At 39.9% G+C, this 18,213-nt stretch overlaps 1 protein-coding gene across 2 annotated transcripts in view; it reads right to left on the bottom strand.

Annotated features, from left to right (window-relative positions):
• Nucleotides 1–18,213, bottom strand: part of LOC133639677 (microsomal triglyceride transfer protein-like) — a 61,643-nt gene that overhangs the window by 16,360 nt on the left and 27,070 nt on the right. For both annotated transcript variants that reach the window (XR_009823833.1, XM_062033189.1), the window contains exons 11-15: nt 15,636–15,848; nt 15,357–15,568; nt 15,192–15,289; nt 2,342–2,463; nt 2,029–2,256 (exon numbers count right to left, since the gene is read on the bottom strand). Coding sequence is in view for 1 of the 2 variants with exons in the window: in XM_062033189.1 (XP_061889173.1) it covers nt 2,029–2,256; nt 2,342–2,463; nt 15,192–15,289; nt 15,357–15,568; nt 15,636–15,848 (873 nt within the window). In the remaining variant the exon portion in view is untranslated. The remainder of the gene's footprint in view (nt 1–2,028; nt 2,257–2,341; nt 2,464–15,191; nt 15,290–15,356; nt 15,569–15,635; nt 15,849–18,213) is intronic.

Below are 18,213 nucleotides of genomic sequence, written 5' to 3'. Positions count from 1 at the left end.
TCTCGACATCACAATAACTCGCCATCTGCTTCACTTTATGGCAGTTTACACATTCTGAGGTTTCCTCGCAAGGAGCCCTGAAATATTGCCCAAAACGTAAATCAGAGCAACTCCGGGTTGCTTAATGTCACACTTTTGAATTTGGATGAATCATATTTAATCACAAGTTATTACTCGCTTGCATAATTTTAATTACCATAAAAAAACGCCACAATATTTGGACACAAATTTCATAGTCAGAATGTCATCCAGTTACATTTGATAAATGTTTTACTTCAATGCACAAAATTCATTTGCTAAAAATGTGGTAAAGTTTCATCTAAAGTCCAGCCAGAATGTATTTTAGAGTGAAATACAGTCAAAAACTAATTGCGTGATTAATCTGCATCTATACATGATTCATGCGATATTTTTTGGTGAATAACCGTATGAGTAAACGTCTTATTTTTGACAGCCTGAATACACAGAAATTATACCAACAATATAAGAATCTTAACACAGTTGCCTATGCAAACTGTGTAACCGGGCTATTATACTAAATATAATATACCATAGTAAGTAGGGATGTCCGATAATGGCTTTTTGCCGATATCCGATATTGTCCAACTCTTTAATTACCGATACCGATATCAACCGATATATACAGTCGTGGAATTAACACATTATTATGCCTAATTTGGACAACCAGGTATGGTGAAGATAAGGTACTTTTTAAAAAAATTAATCAAATAAAATAAGATAAATAAATTAAAAACATTTTCTTGAATAAAAAAGAAAGTAAAACAATATAAAAACAGTTACATAGAAACTAGTAATGAATGAAAATGTGTAAAATTAACTGTTAAAGGTTAGTACTATTAGTGGAGCAGCAGCACGCACAATCATGTGTGCTTACGGACTGTATCCCTTGCAGACTGTATTGATATATATTGATATATCATGTAGGAAGCAGAATATTAATAACAGAAAGAAATAACCCTTTTGTGTGAATGAGTGTGAATGGGGGAGGGAGGTTTTGTGGGTTGGTGCACTAATTGTAAGTGTATCTTGTGTTTTTTATGTGGATTTAATAAAAAAAACAAAAAACATACTGATAATAAAAAAAACGATACCGATAATTTCCGATATTACATTTTAACGCATTTATCGGCCGATAATATCGGCAGACCGATAGTATCAGACATCTCTAATAGTAAGTAAACAAATATTAAATACAATAATAATCTTTCTCTAAAAAAAAAAAAGGGTTAAAGATCCATCCATCCATCCATTTTCTACCGCTTATTCCCTTCGGGGTCGCGGGGGGTGCTGGAGCCTATCTCAGCTGCATTCGGGCGGAAGGCGGGGTACACCCTGGACAAGTCACCACCTCATCACAGGGCCAACACAGATAGACAACATTCACACACTAGGGACCATTTAGTGTTGCCAATCAACCTATCCCCAGGTGCATGTCTTTGGAGGTGGGAGGGGCCTGTCCCCAGGTGCATGTCTTTGGAGGTGGGAGGGGCCTATCCCCAGGTGCATGTCTTTGGCGGTGGGAGGGGCCTATCCCCAAGTGCATGTCTTTGGAGGTGGGAGGGGCCTATCCCCAAGTGCATGTCTTTGGAGGTGGGAGGGGCCTATCCCCAGGTGCATGTCTTTGGAGGTGGGAGGGGCCTATCCCCAGGTGCATGTCTTTGGAGGTGGGAGGGGCCTGTCCCCAGGTGCATGTCTTTGGAGGTGGGCGGAAGCCAGAGTAGAACCCACGCAGCCATGGAGAGAACATGCAAACTCCACACAGAAAGATCCCGAGTGCGGGATCGAACCCAGGACCTTGGTATTGTGAGGCAGACGCACTAACCCCTGTACCACCGTGCTGCCCACCACAAAACTAGTAGTTACTAATTATTGTTTTCATATAATACATACTTGTATATATTGTATCTGCTGATGAAGTTGTAAAAATTCAATAAATATTAATACAAAATGCCAAATAGTTTCACTCTGTAATTTAAAAGCGTCAAACATAAAGATTCTTGGACACACCTCAGAATGGTCGGTGAGCAGAATGAGGCCCTTCACTACATTCATGGGTTCCCCGCTCATGGAGAACATTTTGGCCATGAGGTCGCTGTAGCCCTTGAAGAAGGTGACCGGCCTCAGCTGGACGTCAAACAGCAGCGCTGACATCCCGGCGAAAGACTCCAAGTCTTGCTCGCCCTCATCGGGCGTGGCGGCGATGAGCGACTCCAAGCCCTGCGCTTCGATGGCCACCTGCACGCCGGCGGGAGCGAAGCGATAAAAACATTTTGGGCTCGCTGGGCACGTTTCAATGACGGCAGCAGCTGAGAAGTCCCACCTGTAGTCCGTGGAGCACTGCTCCTTTACTGGCACCATAGATGTTCATGTTGCTCCTTCTCAGGATCCCAGAGCCCGAGTACAGGATGTCCAGACTGTATGTGGACGTCACGTCGGCAGATTCTGCGGGAAGTCGAGGAACGTGGTCAGACACTCATTGAGAAACTGAGAGGATGAATCAGTCAGTCCCAGACAAACAACATGAACACACAGCACAGGAATCTGTGGACCTTTTGGTCATTTCATGAATCAGTTTATGTGGAACAAGTATAAGATACAATGACATCATCACATGTTTACACTTGTTTCATTACAGCACGTCCGAAAAGGAGCAGGAAGAAGCAGAGCTTATTTAATCCTACCCCTTTTCATATCATAGCAATTGTATCCCAATTCCTTCTTCTCTGTAACAGAACAATGAATGAATACATAAATAATATACCATAGTAAGTAAACACATATTAAATACAATAATAATCTTTATCTCAAAAAAAAAAAAAAAGTGTTGAAGATGTTCATCATAATTCTTGTTGTGTGTACTTTGTGAACATTTGTAGTTGGAACAGTCTCTTAAGGTGGATCATATTAGTACCGTAATTTCCGGACTATAAGCCGCACCCGACTATAAGCCGCACCAGCTAAATTTAGGGGGAAATACAGATTGCTCCATATAGAAGCCGCACCCGACTATAAGCCGCACCAGTTAAATTTAGGGGGAAATACAGATTGCTCCACATATAAGCCGCACCCGACTATAAGCCGCACCAGCTAAATTTAGGGGGAAATACAGAGTGCTCCATATATAAGCCGCACCCGACTATAAGCCGCACCAGCTAAATTTAGGGGGAAATACAGATTGCTCCATATATAAGCCACACCCGACTATAAGCCGCACCACCTAAATTTAGGGGGAAATACAGATTGCTCCATATATAAGCCGCACCCGACTACAAGCCGCACCAGCTAAATTTAGGGGAAAATACAGATTGCTCCATATATAAGCCGCACCCGACTACAAGCCGCACCAGCTAAATTTAGGGGAAAACACAGATTGCTCCATATATAAGCCGCACCCGACTACAAGCCGCACCAGCTAAATTTAGGGGAAAACACAGATTGCTCCATATATAAGCCGCACCAGCTAAATTTAGGGGGAAATACAGATTGCTCCAAATATAAGCCGCACCCGACTATAAGCCGCACCAGCTAAATTTAGGGGAAAATACAGATTGCTCCATATATAAGCCGCACCCGACTATAAGCCGCACCAGCTAAATTTAGGGGAAAATACAGATTGCTCCATATATAAGCCGCACCCGACTATAAGCCACACCAGCTAAATTGAGGGGAAAATACAGATTGCTCCATATATAAGCCACACCCGACTATAAGCCGCACCACCTAAATTTAGGGGGAAATACAGATTGCTCCATATATAAGCCGCACCCGACTACAAGCCGCACCAGCTAAATTTAGGGGAAAATACAGATTGCTCCATATATAAGCCGCACCCGACTACAAGCCGCACCAGCTAAATTTAGGGGAAAATACAGATTGCTCCATATATAAGCCGCACCCGACTATAAGCCGCACCAGCTAAATTTAGGGGAAAATACAGATTGCTCCATATATAAGCCGCACCCGACTATAAGCCGCACCAGCTAAATTTAGGGGAAAATACAGATTGCTCCATATATAAGCCACACCCGACTATAAGCCGCACCACCTAAATTTAGGGGGAAATACAGATTGCTCCATATATAAGCCGCACCCGACTATAAGCCGCACCAGCTAAATTTAGGGAAAAATACAGATTGCTCCATATATAAGCCGCACCCGACTATAAGCCGCACCAGCTAAATTTAGGGGAAAATACAGATTGCTCCATATATAAGCCGCACCCGACTATAAGCCGCACCAGCTAAATTTAGGGGAAAATACAGATTGCTCCATATATAAGTCGCACCCGACTATAAGCCGCACCAGCTAAATTTAGGGGAAAATACAGATTGCTCCATATATAAGCCGCACCAGCTAAATTTAGGGGGAAATACAGATTGCTCCAAATATAAGCCGCACCCGACTATAAGCCGCTCCAGCTAAATTTAGGGGAAAATACAGATTGCTCCATATATAAGCCGCACCCGACTATAAGCCGCACCAGCTAAATTTAGGGGAAAATACAGATTGCTCCATATATAAGCCGCACCCGACTATAAGCCACACCAGCTAAATTTAGGGGAAAATACAGATTGCTCCATATATAAGCCACACCCGACTATAAGCCGCACCACCTAAATTTAGGGGGAAATACAGATTGCCCCATATATAAGCCGCACCAGCTAAATTTAGGGGGAAATACAGATTGCTCCAAATATAAGCCGCACCCGACTATAAGCCGCACCAGCTAAATTTAGGGGAAAATACAGATTGCTCCATATATAAGCCGCACCCGACTATAAGCCGCACCAGCTAAATTTAGGGGAAAATACAGATTGCTCCATATATAAGCCGCACCCGACTATAAGCCACACCAGCTAAATTTAGGGGAAAATACAGATTGCTCCATATATAAGCCGCACCCGACTATAAGCCGCACCAGCTAAATTTAGGGGAAAATACAGATTGCTCCATATATAAGCCGCACCAGCTAAATTTAGGGGAAAATACAGATTGCTCCATATATAAGCCGCACCCGACTACAAGACGCACCAGCTAAATTTAGGGGAAAACACAGATTGCTCCATATATAAGCCGCACCCGACTATAAGCCGCACCAGCTAAATTTAGGGGAAAATACAGATTGCTCCATATATAAGCCGCACCCGACTATAAGCCACACCAGCTAAATTTAGGGGAAAATACAGATTGCTCCATATATAAGCCACACCCGACTATAAGCCGCACCACCTAAATTTAGGGGGAAATACAGATTGCTCCATATATAAGCCGCACCCGACTACAAGCCGCACCAGCTAAATTTAGGGGAAAATACAGATTGCTCCATATATAAGCCGCACCCGACTACAAGCCGCACCAGCTAAACTTAGGGGAAAACACAGATTGCTCCATATATAAGCCGCACCCGACTATAAGCCGCACCAGCTAAATTTAGGGGAAAATACAGATTGCTCCATATATAAGCCGCACCCGACTATAAGCCGCACCAGCTAAATTTAGGGGAAAATACAGATTGCTCCATATATAAGACACACCCGACTATAAGCCGCACCACCTAAATTTAGGGGGAAATACAGATTGCTCCATATATAAGCCGCACCCGACTACAAGCCGCACCAGCTAAATTTAGGGGAAAATACAGATTGCTCCATATATAAGCCGCACCCGACTACAAGCCGCACCAGCTAAATTTAGGGGAAAACACAGATTGCTCCATATATAAGCCGCACCAGCTAAATTTAGGGGGAAATACAGATTGCTCCAAATATAAGCCGCACCCGACTATAAGCCGCACCAGCTAAATTTAGGGGAAAATACAGATTGCTCCATATATAAGCCGCACCCGACTATAAGCCGCACCAGCTAAATTTAGGGGAAAATACAGATTGCTCCATATATAAGCCGCACCCGACTATAAGCCACACCAGCTAAATTTAGGGGAAAATACAGATTGCTCCATATATAAGCCACACCCGACTATAAGCCGCACCACCTAAATTTAGGGGGAAATACAGATTGCTCCATATATAAGCCGCACCCGACTACAAGCCGCACCAGCTAAATTTAGGGGAAAATACAGATTGCTCCATATATAAGCCGCACCCGACTACAAGCCGCACCAGCTAAATTTAGGGGAAAACACAGATTGCTCCATATATAAGCCGCACCCGACTACAAGCCGCACCAGCTAAATTTAGGGGAAAACACAGATTGCTCCATATATAAGCCGCACCCGACTATAAGCCGCACCAGCTAAATTTAGGGGAAAATACAGATTGCTCCATATATAAGCCGCACCCGACTATAAGCCGCACCAGCTAAATTTAGGGGAAAATACAGATTGCTCCATATATAAGCCGCACCAGACTATAAGCCACACCAGCTAAATTTAGGGGAAAATACAGATTGCTCCATATATAAGCCACACCCGACTATAAGCCGCACCACCTAAATTTAGGGGGAAATACAGATTGCTCCATATATAAGCCGCACCCGACTACAAGCCGCACCAGCTAAATTTAGGGGAAAATACAGATTGCTCCATATATAAGCCGCACCCGACTACAAGCCGCACCAGCTAAATTTAGGGGAAAACACAGATGGCTCCATATATAAGCCGCACCCGACTATAAGCCGCACCAGCTAAATTTAGGGGAAAATACAGATTGCTCCATATATAAGCCGCACCCGACTATAAGCCACACCAGCTAAATTTAGGGGAAAATACAGATTGCTCCATATATAAGCCACACCCGACTATAAGCCGCACCACCTAAATTTAGGGGGAAATACAGATTGCTCCATATATAAGCCGCACCCGGCTACAAGCCGCACCAGCTAAATTTAGGGGAAAATACAGATTGCTCCATATTAAGGCTGAAACGACGCGTCGACGTAGTCGACGTCATCGGTTACGTAAATACGTCGACGCCGTTTTTGTGCGTCGACGCGTCGCATAATGACGTCACACTACCGTCATGGCGAAGCGCAAAGCAGACGATCAAAGAAGACGATGCGAGCGGTGCGAGCGAGGGGGGAAAAGCATGCCAAAAGTGGTCAAAAGTGTGGGAGTATTTCAATAAACGGCCTAATAATGTTGTTGTATGCACACTGTGTCGAGCGGAAATGGCCTATCATAGCAGCACAACGGCTATGAACGAACATTTGAAAAGAAAACCATCAACTAGTCAATCGTCCGCGTTAGCATACGTTGTCATCATTACACAAAAACATGAATGTGTCATTTGTATCTGCTAGGGGTGTAACGGTACGTGTTTTGTATTGAACCGTTTCGGTACGGGGCTTTCGGTTCGGTACGGGGGTGTACCGAACGAGTTTCTAAGCCAAAGCTAACTTTAGCTGCTAAAGTCTTAACAAGCTGCTTCGCTCCTCTGCCTCTGTCACAGCACGCAGCATTGTCCCACCCACACAACCATCTGATTGGTACACACGCAGCATTGTCCCACCCACACAACCATCTGATTGGTACACACGCAGCATTGTCCCACCCACACAACCATCTGATTGGTACACACGCAGCATTGTCCCACCCACACAACCATCTGATTGGTACACACGCAGCATTGTCCCACCCACACAACCATCTGATTGGTACACACGCAGCATTGTCCCACCCACACAACCATCTGATTGGTACACACGCAGCATTGTCCCACCCACACAACCATCTGATTGGTACACACGCAGCATTGTCCCACCCACACAACCATCTGATTGGTACACACGCAGCATTATCAGCCAATCAGCAGTGCGTATTCAGAGCGCATGTAGTCAGCGCTTCAGCGTGGAGCAGATAGGTGTTTAGCAGGTGAGCATCAGGCAGCGGACTTTCCCCAAATGATAATAAACACCTCCCAGTCAACTACTAGTAACATCACTATGAGCCCGTTGACCTTCTAGAAACTTAAACTGCAGCTCAGCTCACTCGCAATCCTGGTTTGAGGTGAAGGCTAATTAGCTCTCAGTTCCAGCAACATCGACCCATTCTGAGCGCCTATTTTCAGCTGCTGGGAATATTGTAAACAAGAAAATAAGCATAGCATGTAGACATGCTAACCTTTCTTCATTACAACTGTTAGTCACTCCCTGGAATGAGTAGAATTGGTTATTGTGTACTGTGTTGGACTGGATGTTTATTTTGCACATTTTAAAAGCAATACTTAATGTTTACAGTGCTCCAGAATATTTAGATTGGCACTTTTTTGTATTGGATGTTTATCTTTATTTTTGCACATTTTAGCAAATAAGCAATACTTTCACTTTTGTTGAAATGTTTACACTGTTGTTACAGAATATTTCGTTTTGCACTTTTTTGTATTGGATGTTTATCTTTATTTTTGCACATTTTAAAGCAAAATAAGCAATACTTTTACTTTTGAAATGCTTACACTATTGCAGAATATTAAGATTTGCACTGGATGTTGACTTTTATATTTGCACATTAAAAAGCAAATAAGCTACTTTTAATTTTGTTAAATGTTAAAAGTTTTAAATGTTTACATTGTTACAGAATATTTAGTCATGTTGTTGTCAATGTTGACTGAGTGGCCATACTTCTTTTTTTTTGTAAATAAAAGCCATGCCTTTTGAAAAAACGGGCCTACATTTATTTTTTCATCTTCATTTTGAATAAAAAAATAATCGGTAAAAGGAAAAATAATCTATAGATTAATCGAAAAAATAATCTATAGATTAACCGATTAATCGAAAAAATAATCTATAGATTAATCGATAGAAAAATAATCGTTAGCTGCAGCCTTACTCCATATATAAGCCGCACCCGACTACAAGCCGCACCAGCTAAATTTAGGGGAAAACACAGATTGCTCCATATATAAGCCGCACCCGACTACAAGCCGCACCAGCTAAATTTAGGGGAAAACACAGATTGCTCCATATATAAGCCGCACCCGACTATAAGCCGCACCAGCTAAATTTAGGGGAAAATACAGATTGCTCCATATATAAGCCGCACCAGACTATAAGCCACACCAGCTAAATTTAGGGGAAAATACAGATTGCTCCATATATAAGCCACACCCGACTATAAGCCGCACCAGCTAAATTTAGGGGGAAATACAGATTGCTCCATATATAAGCCGCACCCGACTACAAGCCGCACCAGCTAAATTTAGGGGAAAATACAGATTGCTCCATATATAAGCCGCACCCGACTACAAGCCGCACCAGCTAAATTTAGGGGAAAATACAGATTGCTCCATATATAAGCCGCACCCGACTATAAGCCGCACCAGCTAAATTTAGGGGGAAATACAGATTGCTCCATATATAAGCCGCACCCGACTATAAGCCGCACCAGCTAAATTTAGGGGGAAAATACAGATTGCTCCATATATAAGCCGCACCCGACTATAAGCCGCACCAGCTAAATTTAGGGGGAAATACAGATTGCTCCATATATAAGCCGCACCCGACTATAAGCCGCACCAGCTAAATTTAGGGGAAAATACAGATTGCTCCATATATAAGCCGCACCCGACTATAAGCTGCACCAGCTAAATTCAGGGGAAATACAGATTGCTCCATATATAAGCCGCACCCGACTATAAGCCGCACCAGCTAAATTTAGGGGGAAATACAGATTGCTCCATATATAAGCCGCACCCGACTATAAGCCGCACCAGTTAAATTTAGGGGGAAATACAGATTGCTCCATATATAAGCCGCACCCGACTATAAGCCGCACCAGCTAAATTTAGGGGGAAATACAGAGTGCTCCATATATAAGCCGCACCCGACTATAAGCCGCACCAGCTAAATTTAGGGGGAAATACAGATTGCTCCATATATAAGCCGCACCGACTATAAGCCGCACCAGTTAAATTTAGGGGGAAATACAGATTGCTCCATATATAAGCCGCACCCGACTATAAGCCGCACCAGCTAAATTTAGGGGGAAAACACAGATTGCTCCACATATAAGCCGCACCCGACTATAAGCCGCACCAGCTAAATTTAGGGGGAAATACAGATTGCTCCATATATAAGCCGCACCCGACTATAAGCCGCACCAGCTAAATTTAGGGGAAAATACAGACTGCTCCATATATAAGCCGCACCCGACTATAAGCCGCACCAGCTAAATTTAGGGGGAAATACAGATTGCTCCATATATAAGCCGCACCCGACTATAAGCTGCACCAGCTAAATTTAGGGGGAAATACAGATTGCTCCATATATAAGCCGCACCCGACTATAAGCCGCACCAGCTAAATTTAGGGGAAAATACAGATTGCTCCATATATAAGCCGCACCCGACTATAAGCCGAACCAGCTAAATTTAGGGGAAAATACAGATTGCTCCATATATAAGCCGCACCCGACTATAAGCCGCACCAGCTAAATTTAGGGGGAAACACAGATTGCTCCATATATAAGCCGCACCCGACTATAAGCCGCACCAGCTAAATTTAGGGGGAAATACAGATTGCTCCATATATAAGCCGCACCCGACTATAAGCCGCACCAGCTAAATTTAGGGGGAAATACAGATTGCTCCATATATAAGCCGCACCCGACTACAAGCCGCACCAGCTAAATTTAGGGGAAAATACAGATTGCTCCATATATAAGCCGCACCCGACTATAAGCCGCAGGGTTTTGATGTATAATTAGCGTAGTATATAGGTGTTCCTGCTACCACGGAGGGGATTGTCGGGACAGAGATGACTGTTTGGGAACGCAAAGCGTCCCATTTATTAACTATAAATCTTTCAATCATTCAATCAAACTTTCACATCTTTGACATGGCGAACAGCATTCGTGCAGAGTACAAATAATACAACGGTGCAAAGTAATACAAAGTGCTCGCCTGTACGTTATCAAAATAACCAGCCTACCGGTATATGAAAAGTCAGTCTTTAATCATTGTGTCATCGTCTTCCTCCTGCGTACTAAAACCACCCAAATCCTCTTCGTCGGTGTCGGAGAAGAACAGGCCGTATATAAGCCGCACCCTTGTATAAGCCGCAGGGACCAGAACGAGGGGAAAAAGTAGCGGCTTATAGTCCGGAAATTACGGTAATTTGATTTATTTACTTCATCCATTCCATCATTTCATTCCACATACTGATATACTAAAGGTCTTAAATGTTGTACGTGCATACAAATGTTTTAAATGACATTTTCCTCTAAGATTATATTTCTCCTCTTTTGTTGAGAAGAATTGTTGTACATTCTTGGCTAGCAGGTTATAGTTAGCTTTGTACATCATGTTACATGTTTGCAAATGCACCAAATCATTGAATTTCAATAATTGTGATTTCATAAATAAAGTTTGTATGTTGTCTATATCCAACATTATGTATTATTACAACTAGGGGATGTCCGATAATGGCTTTTTGCCGATATCCAATATTCCGATATTGTCCAACTCTTTAATTACCGATACCGATATCAACCGATACCGATATCAACCTATATATGCAGTCGTGGAATTAACACATTATTATGCCTAATTTGGACAACCAGGTATGGTGAAGATAAGGTACTTATAGACCCACTCGACATCCGTTGCTTTCGGTCTCCCCTAGAGGGGGGGGGTTACCCACATATGCGGTCCTCTCCAAGGTTTCTCATAGTCATTCACCGACGTCCCACTGGGGTGAGTTTTTCCTTGCCCGTATGTGGGCTCTGTACCGAGGATGTCGTTGTGGCTTGTACAGCCCTTTGAGACACTTGTGATTTAGGGCTATATAAATAAACATTGATTGATTGATTGATACTTTTTAAAAATAATAATAAAATAAGATATCCATCCATCCATTTTCTACCGCTTATAAGATAACTAAATTAAAAACATTTTCTTGAATAAAAAAGAAAGTAAAACAATATAAAAACAGTTACATAGAAACTAGCAATGAATGAAAATGAGTAAAATGAAGTGTTAAAGGTTAGTACTATTAGTGGAGCAGCAGCACGCACAATCATGTGTGCTTACGGACTGTATCCCTTGCAGACTGTATTGATATATATTGATATATCATGTAGGAAGCAGAATATTAATAACAGAAAGAAATGGGGGAGGGAGGTTTTTTGGGTTGGTGCACTAATTGTAAGTGTATCTTGTGTTTTTTATGTTGATTTAATAAAAAAATTTAAAAAAAACAAAAAAAAAACGATACAGATAATAAAAAAACCGATACCGATAATTTCCGATATTACATTTTAACGCATTTATTGGCCGATATCGGCACATCCCTAATTACAACTGATCTTTTTTGTAACACAGTTAATGAATGAAGTGTACTTTTGTAGTTATTTCCCATATTTCTGCACAATAAGTCAGATGTGTAACACTAGTGAGCAGTAGACAATATGAAGTCATTTTTGGTCTAGAACATGTTTTGTTTTATTCATTATTGACGTGTTTCTTGCTACTTTATGTTGTTTATTTTCTACACGAGGTTTCTAGTTCATTTTATCATCTATTATTACACCCAAAAATGTGTTTTCTTTGACCCTTTCAATGTCTACTCCGTCTATTTGTATTTGTGTTTGACTTTCTCTTCTACTGTTACCAAATAGCATTATTTTACTTTTACTGAAATAGTCTGTTTTTGTCAAACCATCTTTTTAATTTGTTATTATTTGTATGATCTTCTGTGTGTTCTCTCCTGAATGACAAGTGAAATACAAATCGCATTATCTGAATTTCCTTTTTAAATACAAAAAAATCAAATAGAAAAGCAATAACTGTAGCAGGGGTTCTTCACCTTTTTGACCTCGGGGCCCAACTTTTCCACTACAGAAACTAAAATACTAACACTGAATTAGTAGTCTTACTCTTGATTTTCATCATATTCAATAAATATATCGAACCTACTTACAGTTTACGACATATTTCAAATAACATAAAAACATGTGTTTTTATTATTTATTAAACACATAACCCTAAGCTAAGGAAAAATAAGTACTAACCAAATATACTGCATAAGAAGTGCCTCAATAACTGACGGAAAACACATTTACATACAGTTATGTCGTGCTAAAATATATCAACTTAATGAATATGTTTCTTAACTAATCTATCAATAAAATTAAAGTGCAAATGAAAGTACAGCTTCACCCCTTTAGTTATAATTTTGGCGCTTATGAAACTTCTCTAGGACTTCTTCTGTTTGTTTGATATTATCACTACTGCCACAAGTGGTGGGAAAGTGTGTTACAAGTGAGTACCGCTGTGGGCCATACGGACCACAGCTGCCCAACAATGGCCCTAGGGTTGAGAAACACTGAACTAGATCAAAAAGACAGTTTGATTTTCATTTTATATTTCAAATTTTTTTTTAAATAAATAAATCACAAGTCATCCATCCATCCATCCATTTTCTACCGCTTATTCCCTTCGGGGTCGCGGGGGGCGCTGGAGATAGAAAATGGATGGATGGATGGATGACTTGTGATTTATTTATTTTTTTTAAAATTTGAAATATAAAATGAAAATCAAACTGTCTTTTTGATCTACTTCAGTGTTTCTCAACCCTTTAGAGGAAGATTGAAAGCCTTTTTTGATAGGAAAGTTTGGACTAGACCACTTAGTTATCCATTCCTGTTTGGACAACACAACTCTACGTAGGGATGATACTCGAAACCGGTTTTCCAGGTTGTTTGATGAGAAAAGAACCGAGTCCTCGGACTCGAATCCCTTTTTGAGAACCGGTACCCGTTATCGAGACCACTATAGTAAAGGAAAAGAGTTGATTCTTTATTCGAATCCCGTCCCGACCAGAAATGCTCCGTGGGACATCACAAGAATTGACGTCACGTAGCTCAGTCATTAGGCGCAGATAGCGAAAGCAGGAAAACAATGGACGGAAAAAAGCGCTCCAAGGTGTAATAAATTTCAAAACAAAAGCTATAATCCATCGAATAACTTTACTGAGAGATTTGAGCAGGGTAAAACACATGACCAACACTTTTACCACCAACCGGAAACATAGCAACCAGGCTAGCAACGCACCTCCTTTACGGCAGCTGTCACAACCTTCTTAAAGCAACCGCAGCACATACATATATATACAACACTGCAGCACATACATATATATACAACACTGCAGCACATACATATATATACAACACTGCAGCACATACATATATATACAACACTGCAGCACATACATATATATACAACACTGCAGCACATACATATATATACAACACTGCAGCACATACATATATATACAACACTGCAGCACATACATATATATACAACATATCTCCCTTTTTCAACTTTTGTTTTTCTTTCCTTGTAAACGTTACAAAATCACACTGTAGATGTGTTGTCTGTCTAATTATAAATAATGCAGACGAGGCGTGTTGGCTGACTTCTTGACGTTTACTTTCACAGCGTGGCGACATGCAACACTTTTCGGGGCTACCGCGCATGCTCGTAACTCCCGTTGCATGCTGGGTAGTGTAGTTGTTATATTCTCTCGCTCATAACATTTTTCCCCCTATAAAGAAATAATGTTAACTCAATAAAGTGTATTTCTTTTTTTAGCTTTAACTTTTCATTTATTAGCATTGTAACCTCATTTGCAAACAACTTTTCTCTTCATAGAATGTTCTTTCAATAAAGAAATAAAGTGCAAAAATGTCAAAGCATCATAACAAACAGTTATGTCAAATAGCAGCAGAAGTGCACTTTTTGGAGAGCTGTATTATTTCCAGTTTTGTGCCCAAGGGACTGATTTTATTTAACACTATATTATTATTTATACACCTATAGTGATCACAGAGACAGCTTGTTTTTGTGTTACTGTATATATTTGTTTCTCTGAAAAATCCCACTTAATATACTTTGGATAACAACAGTCAATATTTATTTATTTTATTGTATTTTTTTAGGTGGGTAACAGTCAATATTTATTTATTTATTAGATTTTATTTTTTTATTATATAATAAAAGTGAGCTTTTGTTAAACCAAATATTGTGTGTTTTTTTCCATATACAACAACCTATCTGGACTCCATAAGAGAATCGCCAAGGAATCGGTTCGATAAGAGGATTCGATAATAGACTCGAACTCGATAATTCCTTATCAAACATCATCCCTAACTCTACGTGAGTTGTATTGAAACAGATGAATATATGTTCGTAGAAATTTGTGAATCCTCGCGACACTTACTTGCCATGAATCCTGAGAATGCGGACGATGACCCGAATTTTGAAAAGCGGTCATAGTTGTGTGCAATTATATCCTGCATAGCTTGTCTCAGCACTTTGCTGGAAGAAGAAGAAGAAGACGTCAGTAAAATGTGGTCAGTCGGAGTTGTGTTGTCCATCAACACACCTGGCGGGCATTTGGAAGCGGAGGATGTCCTGGATCTTGGATAACATGTACTTGTTCATCTCATGAGGCAGGTGGCCGATGGACAAGAGGAGATTTTTCACCTCCGTGTATGACGGCTTGCTGCTGAGGATGACGTCGGCGGCAGCAGCTCGCACGTTTTTCTCATAAATCCGTCGGTTTTGGTGGTAAACTCTGTTCACCGTTTGCTTCACCTGAAGGAACAGATCAACGATATATGAACTTCTGTTGGTTGCAAACGGTTGGTGCATGACGACGTACCTCGTCCGTCATGAGCGTGGCATCGTATCTCTGCAGACTGGTGAGGGCGATGGTGCTGTACGCGCCCACTTCCGACTCAGCATATTTGGTGAAGATGGGAATGGCCTCAGGGAGCAGAGAGTTTTTTAGGGCCAGGAGGAACATCTGGACCTGGGCTTCATCCTGCGTGCTGTCCGGACCCGCCAGAATCATCTTCTTGACCTGCACCACTGTCTGAGAAGTAGGATGCCGTCAAACACCTTTACATGTAGTGTCTATTAGACTATGAAATAACATGTTTTCCCCAGATTGTGTAAGGTCGATACATTCCTGGGGGCGAGCAAACTGCCAGTTCTGTTCATCGTTGTGGGCAGGTAATAAAGTATGGCCAATAAGCGCCACATGCACATGTGTGATAACATACGAGCCACACCAAGACAGAGGAGAGATGAGCCCTAAATCGCTTTATAACTGGGGGGTCAAACTCCTTTTTATTGAGGGCCTGTTACAAGCCACAGCGAATAATAAATACATTTATACATAAACTGGAAAAAATAATTATCTGTAGATTTTACAGTAAAAAAACTAGCAACTCAGTCACTAGAGTGTTACTGTAAAATGTAGTGTTTTTACAACACATTACAGTAAATGGAAAAAAAAAATTAAATTTCTAGTAACTCGCCAGAATTTTACCATAATATTTACGGTGATTTTTACAACATATTACTGGAAATGGGAATTACCGTTTTTCCAAAAATAATACTACGGTACATAAAAAGAACTGTAGATTTTTTTGCTGTAAAAAATAATTATCTGTAGATTTTACAGTAAAAAACTAGCAACTCAGTCACTAGAGTTTTACTGTAAAATGTAGTGTTTTTACAACACATTACAGTAAATGGAAAAAATATTTTTCTTCTTCTAGTAAGTCGCCAGATTTTTACCATAATATTTACGGTGATTTTTACAACATATTACTGGAAATGGGAATTACCGTTTTTCCAAAAATAATACTACGGTACATAAAAAGAACTGTAGATTTTACTGTAAAAAATAATTATCTGTAGATTTTACAGTAAAAAACTAGCAACTCAGTCACTAGAGTTTTACTTCAAAATGTAGTGTTCTTACAACACATTACAGTAAATGGAAAAACACATTTTTTTCTAGTAACTCGCTAGAATTTTATCATAATATTTACGGTGATTTTTACAACATATTACTGGAAATGGGAATTACCGTTTTTCCAAAAATAATGCTACATAAAAAGAACTGTAGATTTTTTTGCTGTAAAAAATAATTATCTGTAGATTTTACAGTAAAAAACTAGCAACTCAGTCACTAGAGTTTTACTGTAAAATGTAGTGTTCCTACAACACATTACAGTACCGGTAAATGGAAAAAAAAAAATTTTTCTAGTTACTCGCCAGAATTTTACCATAAAATTTACGGTGATTTTTACAACATATTACTGGAAATGGGAATTACCGTTTTTTCCAAAAATAATACTACGGTACATAAAAAGAACTGTAGATTTTACTGTAAAAAATAATTATCTGTAGATTTTACAGTAAAAAACTAGCAACTCAGTCACTAGAGTTTTACTTCAAAATGTAGTGTTCTTACAACACATTACAGTAAATGGAAAAAAACATTTTTTTCTAGTAACTCGCTAGAATTTTATCATAATATTTACGGTGATTTTTACAACATATTACTGGAAATGGGAATTACCCTTATCCCAAAAATAATGCTACATAAAAAGAACTGGAGATTTTACTGTAAGAAAACAAAAAACTGGCAGCTAAGTCGCCAGAATTGACTGTAAAAAACAGTTCAGTTCTGTAATTTTGAACATGCATACGATACATGCATTTGGTAAACGTTTTAAAAATTTTACAACAAAAAACACTGTAAATTATAAAAATGTATTGGAATTTTACAATATAACTTGCTTTGAAATCATACGTCAAGTGGATATTTAGGTTATTTTATATCCATCCATCCATCCATTTTCTGCCGCTTGTCCCTTTTGGGGTCGAGAGAATATGTTCCCCTAGTGTCCAAAAAACTCTAAATTAAGTCTTTGTTACTTAGAATATGTTCCCCTAGTGTCCAAATAACTCTAAATTAAGTCTGTGTTACTTAGAATATGTTCCCCTAGTGTCCAAATAACTCTAAATTAAGTCTGTGTTACTTAGAATATGTTCCCCTAGTGTCCAAATAACTCTACATTAAGTCTTTATTACTTAGAATATGTTCCCCTAGTGTCCAAATAACTCTAAATTAAGTCTTTGTTACTTAGAATATGTTCCCCTAGTGTCCAAAAAACTCTAAATTAAGTATTTGTTACTTAGAATATGTTCCCCTAGTGTCCAAATAACTCTAAATTAAGTATTTGTTACTTAGAATATGTTCACCTAGTGTCCAAATAACTCTAAAGTAAGTCTTTATTACTTAGAATATGTTCCCCTAGTGTCCAAATAACTCTAAATTAAGTCTTTGTTACTTAGAATATGTTCCCCTAGTGTCCAAATAACTCTAAATTAAGTCTTTGTTACTTAGAATATGTTCCCCTAGTGTCCAAATAACTCTAAAT

The sequence above is a fragment of the Entelurus aequoreus genome, linkage group LG22, assembly GCF_033978785.1.
Source record: "Entelurus aequoreus isolate RoL-2023_Sb linkage group LG22, RoL_Eaeq_v1.1, whole genome shotgun sequence".
Taxonomy (NCBI): domain Eukaryota; kingdom Metazoa; phylum Chordata; class Actinopteri; order Syngnathiformes; family Syngnathidae; genus Entelurus; species Entelurus aequoreus.
The sequence above is the reverse complement of the archived record's forward strand: the minus strand, read 5'-3'. Positions and strand labels throughout refer to the sequence as shown.